The following is a 9,935-nucleotide window of genomic DNA, read 5'->3' as shown; positions in this document are numbered from 1 at the left end:
CATATAATTTAACGCCAAACATCCATTTTAGTGATGATCCACATGTAGAATTTCACAGGTATGATTCTACCATTGTAAATATTTCAACGATTGAAGTATCATCGTATATTTAACAATTTTTTCTCCTAGTTATTAACTATAAAATTCAGGTAGGATAAATATTTATAAGTTTGGTGAATAAAAATATAATAAATTGCCGAGAATAAAATAAAAAATACCGGGGTTATCGTCACGACTGGAAGGTTACATGGCTGGCGCATTCGTTGAGGACTACATCATACTATAAGACGATGGCGGAGCTATTAGCTAATCAACAATGTATGATGCAGTAATGTTATAGTCAATATTCTTATCTACAAATATTTGAAACATTTCTTTATGATACTATTTGTGTATTTCATAAATGTTTCTCGTTTTTCAGTCCATCTTACAATTATGATACAAGACACTAAGACTTTTTTTTTTTACTTTCATATACGCCGGAGTTCTCATAAGATTGACATATAACATTTTAACCTGAACTCATGATCAGCAGCCGTATTTTCACGACAAACATAAGTATAAAAACGTAGTCATGACAAGGCCAAAAAGCATGATTGTGCAGCAAAAATAATTTATCAGGAAGTGTATTTGGTAACCAGGAAGAAAGTGTAATTTGGAGAAAATTGCATGTCAATTGTATTGTATGTTTTACTTGTCTTTTTATAGCATACGTGAAGACTAACATAATATGTACGATCAAAGATTTTTGGACCCCATAGCTGGAGTTTTAAAGAAATGTGTCATACAAACTTGAGCAAGAACTGTTGGTTTGTGATCATTTCCTGTTTAAAGTATATTTAAAAAGAAAGTAAAATCTTTTGTACATTGATATGAAGAAAATGCATTGAAAGAGAATGAGTTAAGATCAGGAGTTTTGTAGGTTTATGTTGATACAGGATAAATTGTCTCCTCACATACAGTGGAAATTATTTATCAATTTTCCTCAAAATAAAAGTGACCATACATAGCACAGTATTATGTGACTAATTGTATCCATAAGAAACAACATGATTGTGTCATAAATGTAGACTCATTTATGATGATGTGTATACTCGAATGTATTACAGTGTAATCATACTGAAACGATTTGAGATCAGTTATGGTGTTGAATCATCACTATTGATGATAATATGTTTAACATGCTCATTCAGACTGATCTATTTCATATCCTCATTGGTGGAAAAATACTATAGAATTAAATGAGCCAGTCCGATATAAATGAATTTTATGTGGCATCAGTCAATTTCTTAACAAAAATGCTTAAAGTTTATTACGATTGAAAATTTGATTTCATTAGTTATATATCTTATTATTACTATTGTTGTATAATGTACCTTATGTTACTTATAGCTGCATATTTTGAAGCCAATTTTATTCAGTATGACAATTTATAATCAAACTGCATATATATCATTCTGTTTGCATCTTTAAGGAGGAAATAAAGAGAATAATAAGAAAACAGATTGAATTTAGCAAGCACATACCAGGTATTTTTATGTAATATCAAAGATGGTTTATAAACATTTTTTGTATCTTGTTAATAGAATGTGTAGTATCACATTTACATCCAGCAAGTAGGTGATCATGATTGGACAGTCTCTACCTATACCAAGCTTGCTGACTATTTAAAAAGACAATCGAGAGGAAAAATCATAATTATATACCAACACAAAAGGTTCTATCATAGTGTACTGGTAGACTAGACAATTAAGTAAATAGACTAGATATATTATGGTGTGATATATATAGCCCAAGGTAGCAGGTGATGAGGCATTCCTTACCTAGCAAGTTTGCTGGCTAACTAAAAGATTATAAATGTGAAAACATTTACGTATAGAACAAATACATGATTATAAATCTATATTGGGATTTTCTTCACAAGGAAGGCTACTGTATCCCATCTTAGTTTGGGTCAGCCACAACCAGCAAAGTCTTCTAAAAAAGGGTCACTCAGTAAAGGAGTGGCAAAACTGTGGGAATTCTACTTGAAAACAAAATTTCTGTGCCAGAGTTATAAAGTAGTTTAAATCTTAACATAATGTGTTTGTTTAATGCAATATTCATCAACTTAATTTATTGCTCATGGCCTTTTTAAGTATACACATACCTACTGGGAAACTTTATTTCGGAGGGGATTAGTGGTGATGACTGGACACTATTTAGTTAAATGGACAGTGAATTTACTCGATAAGGAAGCAGGATGACCTGTTTTATCTGTATTACATAAGGAATAAACTCCTGTCTCACAATTTAATAAGATATATGAAATTTTTTTTTTTTTTTTTTTGTGCAAAACAATTTCAATTTCACTATTTTTATCGCCAGTTTTATTTTATCCTAAAATGCGATATTTTGTGTTATTTCGCTACATGCTTACTTATGAATGCTGTGCTACATAAAAATATTGCTATTTCAACTTACAGTTTGCTTCCGTCATGCATTCTGCAATATTTCTTAACAACTTTTGTGCTTGTCAGTATATCCATAGTGTAGAACTGTTTTGCTTTGCTTCTGTAATTTTACTATGCTGTGATATTTCGTTTGTGTTTCGTTGAAACTTGTTATACATGTTTGCTCATAACTCTACAAAGCTAATGTTTTTTATCTGTACATAAACGATTGTCAAAAAATAAATCTTCTATCTGGTACTCCCCGTGTCAACTACTGCCCCATTCCACATAGGAAATATAGAACAAAAGTTATGATAGAAAAACAAAGAAAAACCCGTAGGGAAAGTGTTCAAATTTCACAGTAATACATGCACACATGCTGTACAACATCATCCACTTCCACACGTGGCACATTTGGGACAATAAATGTGCAAATATATACATATTATATAACTAATATTCTGTGTTTGCCAATTTTCATCCTGGAATGAGGAGACTTAAATAGTTACAGTGTAATCCAGTATTAATGGTAAAAAGACAGCTGAAGATACTGAAAAAAGGAACGAATGAGCAGGGATTGATGTATACCTATTATCCATCCCTGCAATAAGTAACTTTATATGATATACTATAATAATGAAATACGTAAATGTGTAATTGGAAGAATATATACCTATTCTGTCAGATTTTTGAGGTGAAATGATTGATGTTCATTATAGTTGATATTACAGTTTATAGTAACAGTACAATATCCACTCTCTCTAAGTATATGTAGACTATGAAAATATACAGGTAAATAACATGTCTTGAGACCAGGTGTATAAAGAAGTGAAAATTTATTTATGGTACTATCTAGATGAGACTTATATCAAAATATAGATATCTACAAAATGTTGTTGCTGGTGATATTTAATTGTAAAAGTACAAAAGTCTATTTCATGAGTTAATTGACATGCCTTTACATGCTTAATTTATTGAAATTCTGTGATTCTTAGATGTCTGTGAACTGACTGTCTATGCACAGTAAGTTGAGTCCTGTTATAGATAAATTTCCCTCATCTGTAAATGGCAATAGATTGTCTTTCACAAATAAATTACTAGTTATCTTGTATTTTTAGAAAATGTGTAAGAAAATATGCATATCAATAGGTACAATCAGGTATAAAAATACTTATTTCTCTAGCTGATCCAAGTTTCAACAGTTTTCAAATAAAATGAAATATCTGCTCACTTCCCAACACTTTCCTAAAAGTGATAATGATAATAATAACAAAAATATAAACCAAAAATAAAGATAAAGAATTGACAACTGATTTTGTTATACTTTAACAGAAATTTGATAGATTGTGAAATGATTTTTTTTATTTGAAAAGTTAAAAAAAAAAAAGAAATAGATGAAATAAAATTCATTTGAAAATAGGAAAAAGTACATAACTTATCAATATATCCTCAGTTAGAATTAAATACAAAAATGTACAGTTGAAAAATTTGAAGTCCTACAAAATAAGGAAAAAAGTACTAATATCAATAAAACATCAAGTTCTTTCCCAATTCTTTTTATTTTCCAGGTACAGATGTATTTGTAATAGTATAAAAGTGCCAAGAAAGAGAGTAGATTTTAAAAAGGTCAAGTTGCCTGTTCAAGTCAGATAATTTTTAATTCTTTTAAATATACATAACTGTTAAGAAGCCTTCCTACATAAGTGTGCAATATGATTTTTCAATTTTAGTTAACTGTCAATTTCAACCCAAAGTAAAATCACACTTAACATGATTTGTGATATCCAAAAGTTTGTTTAAAAAAGATTTTTAGATGTGAAATATAGCTATTATACTACTAAAATAGCAGGAAATATATATATGAAATGACTTCAGTATAGAGTATAATTCTTGTATAGAATGTCTAATTCCTATACTTCATTTCACCCTTTACTTTGGAAATACATTGAAAAGTAAACAAAAGATATGATTGTGTTAGATTGATTGTACAGTAATAGGGATGCCAAAATTTTCTTGTTTACTTCATTGTGTATTTTATTTTGCAATAAGCCTAAGTTATCAACACTTCGTTAATGATTTTTTTAAATCAGAGGATAGATTTATTGGAGAGCAACAAAATAGCATTTGTTGGTAAATCTATACCATTTCCATAGAAAACAGTATTGCGGTGTGCTTCATTACACTTTAATGTTAAAATTATGCATCGTCCGTCTGTTGATCCTTAAACAATACCTGGTTACCAATATGTCTGGAAAATACTGAAGGGATCATTTTCAAATTTCAAATATGCATGAAAGTTCCATCCACTTGATCTCTAGTTGTGGATTGTCCATTTTGGGACTGAAAAACCAAATGGCTGATGGGTGCATGGTCATCCTACAAAATTTCTTCTGGTAGTTCCTCAGCTATATGCATATTGAGAATTCTGTAAACAATTTGACAAATAAGATATGACCTGTGATTGGCACCTACAGATTAATTAATTTTATAGCTCTGATTAGTTCATCTGCCAATAGTCAATATAACATATGCAGTTGTTTACTGTAAATCATGAATTTTTCGCAAGGGATTACATTTCATTTATTTGTAAGGAGCTTCATTTGGGAATTCAGATACCGGTATGCTTTTACAGATGTTGTCTTTAAATAAACGACTTTTGAAGTGTGATACCTGTGAAATTGTTTATTCACAAATAAGACAGTCACTTACCTTTTGCAAAATTAAAAGTTTGCTAAGATAAAGTGATTTATAGTAATGAAGATCACATACAAGGCAAAAGAACAAAGATCTTGTTACTAATTGTATTGTGGGTACTAAGGTTTCCCTGGGAGTACTTGGTTTTTGTTTTTTTTACAGTAAGGGTGACTTATGAAGAGATAATCACCTCCCTGGAACGATTGTCTGTTGACACCGAAAAAATCAGAGGAAACTTTGAAGAAAGGACTGATTCCTATGTCATTGGAGTTACAAAGCTGCCATTTATGGAGTGGCTACAAGTCAACATGCCTTCTCGGATCAGAAAGTAATTAATGTTTAATATTTCTGATTAGATGTAATGTTTCGATAATTTTTCCTTGATAATAACATGTACATGATAAACAAAGCAAAATTCGAATGAGTACGTGATGAAATACTTCAACCTAAAGTCGATACTATTCCACTGGCCACTTGCAACCATTATACAATTCATTGTGAACATCACATTCAAGAAATTTGAAGATCTTTCATTCTGTAGTCATCTGCTCATCAATGTCTTTTAAGTTTCCACATTTTTTAACTTCTGAAGTTCCACCCATGGGTTTTACCTGAAACTTATCTGAAATGTAATATCAGGTTGGTTTTGTAACATCACTATAAATCAGGGTTTTCCCACACCACATCCATTGTAAACCTCTGGTCCAATTCTAGCAACTAGATGCCAAACAGTAAGTCAGGCTTGCTTGGAATGATATTGGATTAGTTCATGACCAGGTATTGTTAGTTTTGGATGGTGTCTAAAATACAAGATGGCTGTCATCTAGAAAAACCAAACCTGAACTTCTCAGTTTCCACTCTTGCTACATTTTGACGGGGTCACTAGTTAAACATGACAACCACAGAAGCCATTTTATAACACAGTTGTGCCATTAATGTTTTTCCCTGAATAAGACTCTAATTATGAGCATCCATTTGAGATGGTAATCATAGTCAAAATCTTGAAAACCACATTTTGAAATTTCCTTTTTGTTCCAGTATAGTTTGTAGAAACAATTATTCACTGAAATAAAAAAAAAAATGTTGGTTGAGTTTATGCCTACAATATTTACCTCCCCTGTTGTCCCATTGTTGGTCAGTTGATGTAGTGTTATAATTGACTGTTAGATTAGAATGACACTTAGTCAAAGTCACAGGGGTCAAATTTTTTTAAAACACTCAAACAACTTCTTCTGATTAACTAGAATAATAATATTTGGCTGATAGGTTTTAATGGTGAAGATTGATAATGCTTGCAAGTAGTGACCTTTAGCTATATGCAATGTTAGATAAACTTATTTCTTTAAAAACACTGAAAGTTTTAAAATGTAGAATTATTTTACATGCATGTTTTTAGTTTGCCTTCTTGAAGGGGCCATCTGTCCACACATCTGTCAGAAACTTTTCTCTTCAAACAACTTCTCAAATAACCTAGAGGCTTAGGGTACTGATATTTGTTCTGTACAGTGATGGAGTGCAGGGCTACCAAGTTTTTTAAAAAGTCACAGAGGTCATATGCATTTAAATCGTCCAATTACTTCTCTCTAATAATCAAAATGCCCAAGGTATTGACATTGGGCCTGTAGCATGCTTGACCTAAGGGATACAAATGAATGACCTTGACCCACTTTCAGCCTTACAGGGATCAAACGTGTTTAAATCTTTCAAAGACTTCTGAAGCATGCTTTGATGAAAGGCTATCAAGTTTATTAAGATGAAAGACTGCCTCACTTTCATGGTCACTTGGGTCAAATGTGTTAAAATCTTGAGTGATTTCTTCTCAATAATCCCGAGCCTCAGGGTGCTGATATTGTACCTGCAGCATATTGAGATGAAGAGCTACCAATTTTGTTCAAATGATTGTCTTTGACCATCTTATAGAATCACAGGCATGGAATGTGTTAAAATCTTCAAACATCTTCTCCTACATAAGTAAAAGGCCCAAGGGTACTGATATTGATTCTGTAGCAAACTGTGATGAAGCCTGAGGATTAGATTTTGATGGTTATCATTACTCCTCCTGAATGGAAAGTTATTTCCAGACAAGTGTTTTGAGTTCTTCTTGCTTGTTTCTGGTCAGGACATCCACATTTGAATAAAAAAATGAGGAGGTTGCTTAGAGAATCACTATTTACAGAAGTAAAACTTATGTCCTTTTCAGATTTATATCAATGGGTTCCAGCAAAGAGTTGCAGGTGTGGGACACTGCTTAATATTGTCTGATCGGGATCAAAATTGTCAAGCGTTTCCATATCATAGTACTGTGATTCTGAATGTCGATTCCTGTGTACGAGATGCCTAAAAGCTCCAATAGGACTAAATAATGGGGTACTTGACAAGGAGGATGTTGTATTCATTGTGTGTACAGAATCATTGTCGGAGTCTTCGTAATGTTCCTTGGTTGCTGATTGGCTGCTATCGGAAGTTGGTTTTTTCTTGCTCCTCTTACCTTGAGCTCTTCTTGTTGTGGCTTTGTTAAGTCACGTTTTATAGCTACTTTCTGGAGATGAGTGGGACATTTCTTAGCAATGTTGGTCACATTTTCGAGGATTTGTTTCCTTTGTTGTTTATTGCTTTGTACAACTTTTACAGGACAAATTTTGGCTTCAGCGTATCTACCAATTCTGAAATGTGTTATAATTTCCAAGTTGGGTACATCAAGTTTTATTGTTATCAGTCTGATGTCCTCTTCATCTTCCATTTCCTTTTGCTTGCCATCACTATTGATTTTTTCAGGTATGTTGAATATGACAATGTTTGTGTTTCTCCTCCTTCGATCATCAAGTTCTCTTACTCTTTCATCTATAACTTTTTCAATACCTTCCTTAATTTCTTCCACAGCTGTTACATGTACTTCCTTGATGTCTTTCGATAGCTTTTCTAACTCATCATCATGATCTGATTTAAGATTTTCCACTTTAGCATCCAGCTTCTGTGTTTTCTTTTCAAGATTAGCAAGTCTTTTATCATTGGTATGTTTGACATCTGAGAGAGTTCTACTGATGTTTTCCAGTGTGGGTAGAATATTTCTGTGAGTTATGTTCCTACACTCCCGATGATAAATACTGCCCCATCACAGCAAGGAAGTAACTTCGAGGTATATGTGGTTTGATATGACATTACTACAATGTCCGAAATTCTGACCCATTAGGTCCCTTTTTAATACACAGGTAGTGATACTGACCCATTATAGCCCCTGTTAATACACAGATAGTGATACTGACCAGTTAGGTCCCCTGTTAATACACAGGTAGTGATACTGACCCATTATAGCCCCTGTTAATACACAGGTAGTGATACTGACCCAGTAGGTCACCTGTTAATACACAGGTAGTGATACTGACCCATTAGGTCCCCTGTTAATACACAGGTAATGATACTGACTCAATAGATCTCCTGTTAATACACAGGTAGAGATACTGACCAGTTAGGTCTCCTGTTAATACACAGGTAGAGATACTGACCAGTTAGGTCCCCTGTTAATACACAGGTAGTGATACTGACCCATTAGGTCCCCTGTTAATACACAGGTAGTGATACTGACCAGTTAGGTCCCCTGTTAATACACAGGTAGTGATACTGACTCAATAGGTCCCCTGTTAATACACAGGTAGTGATACTGACCCAGTAGGTCACCTGTTAATACACAGGTAGTGATACTGACCAGTTAGGTCCCCTGTTAATACACAGGTAGAGATACTGACCAGTTAGGTCCCCTGTTAATACACAGGTAGAGATACTGACCAGTTAGGTCCCCTGTTAATACACAGGTAGTGAAACTGACCCATTATAGCCCCAGTTGATACACAGGTAGTGATACTGACAAGTTAGGTCCCCTGTTAATTCACAGGTAGTGATACTGACCCATTATAGCCCCAGTTGATACACAGGTACTGATACTGAACAGTTAAGTCCCCTGCTAATACACAGGTAGAGATACTGACCAGTTAGGTCCCCTGTTAATACACAGGTAGTGATACTGACCAGTTAGGTCCCCTGTTAATACACAGGTAGTGATACTGACTAGTTAGGTCCTCTGTTAATACACAGGTAGTGATACTGACCAGTAAGGTCCCTTGTTAATACACAGGTAGTGATACTGACCCATTAGGTCCCCTGTTAATACACAGGTAGTGATACTGACTCAATAGGTCCCCTGTAAATACACAGGTAGTGATACTGACCCATTAGGTTCCCTGTTAATATACAGGTAGTGATACTGACCAGTTAAGTCCCCTATTAATACACAGGTAGAGATACTGACCCATTAGGTCCCCTGTTAATACACAGGTAGTGATACTGACCAGTTAGGTGCCCTGTTAATACACAGGTAGTGATACTGACTCAATAGGTCACCTGTTAATACACAGGTAGTGATACTGACCCAGTAGGTCACCTGTTAATACACAGGTAGTGATACTGACCAGTTAGGTCCCCTGTTAATACACAGGTAGTGAAACTGACCTATTATAGCCCCAGTCGATACACCGGTACTGATACTGAACAGTTAGGTCCCCTGTTAATACACAGGTAGTGATACTCACCAGTTAGGTCCCCTGTTAATACACAGGTAGAGATGCTGACCAGTTAGGTCCCCTGTTAATACACAGGTAGAGATACTGACCAGTTAGGTCCCCTGTTAATACACAGGTAGTGATACTGACCCATTATAGCCCCAGTTGATACACAGGTAGTGATACTGACCAGTTAGGTCCCCTGTTAATACACAGGTAGCGATACTGACTCAATAGGTCCCCTGTAAATACACAG

At 34.0% G+C, this 9,935-nt stretch overlaps 1 protein-coding gene across 2 annotated transcripts in view; it reads left to right on the top strand.

The window, feature by feature from the left end:
* The window catches only part of LOC132558529 (UPF0696 protein C11orf68 homolog), a 38,292-nt gene that overhangs the window by 25,461 nt on the left and 2,896 nt on the right, over positions 1 to 9,935 (top strand). Inside the window, exons 1-2 of one of the 2 annotated variants that reach the window (XM_060223108.1) lie at positions 258 to 318; positions 5,289 to 5,454. In XM_060223108.1, coding sequence (XP_060079091.1) covers positions 291 to 318; positions 5,289 to 5,454 — 194 coding nt within the window. In that variant the 5' untranslated portion in view covers positions 258 to 290. Of the gene's footprint in view, positions 1 to 257; positions 319 to 5,288; positions 5,455 to 9,935 lie in introns of those variants that run through there. The other variant, XM_060223115.1, reaches the window with a different exon arrangement.

Source organism: Ylistrum balloti, unplaced genomic scaffold (assembly GCF_031769215.1).
Source record: "Ylistrum balloti isolate Yb309-2 unplaced genomic scaffold, AGI_CSIRO_Ybal_v1 Utg369660, whole genome shotgun sequence".
NCBI lineage: Eukaryota > Metazoa > Mollusca > Bivalvia > Pectinida > Pectinidae > Ylistrum > Ylistrum balloti.
This window is presented reverse-complemented; position numbering and strand designations above follow the sequence as displayed.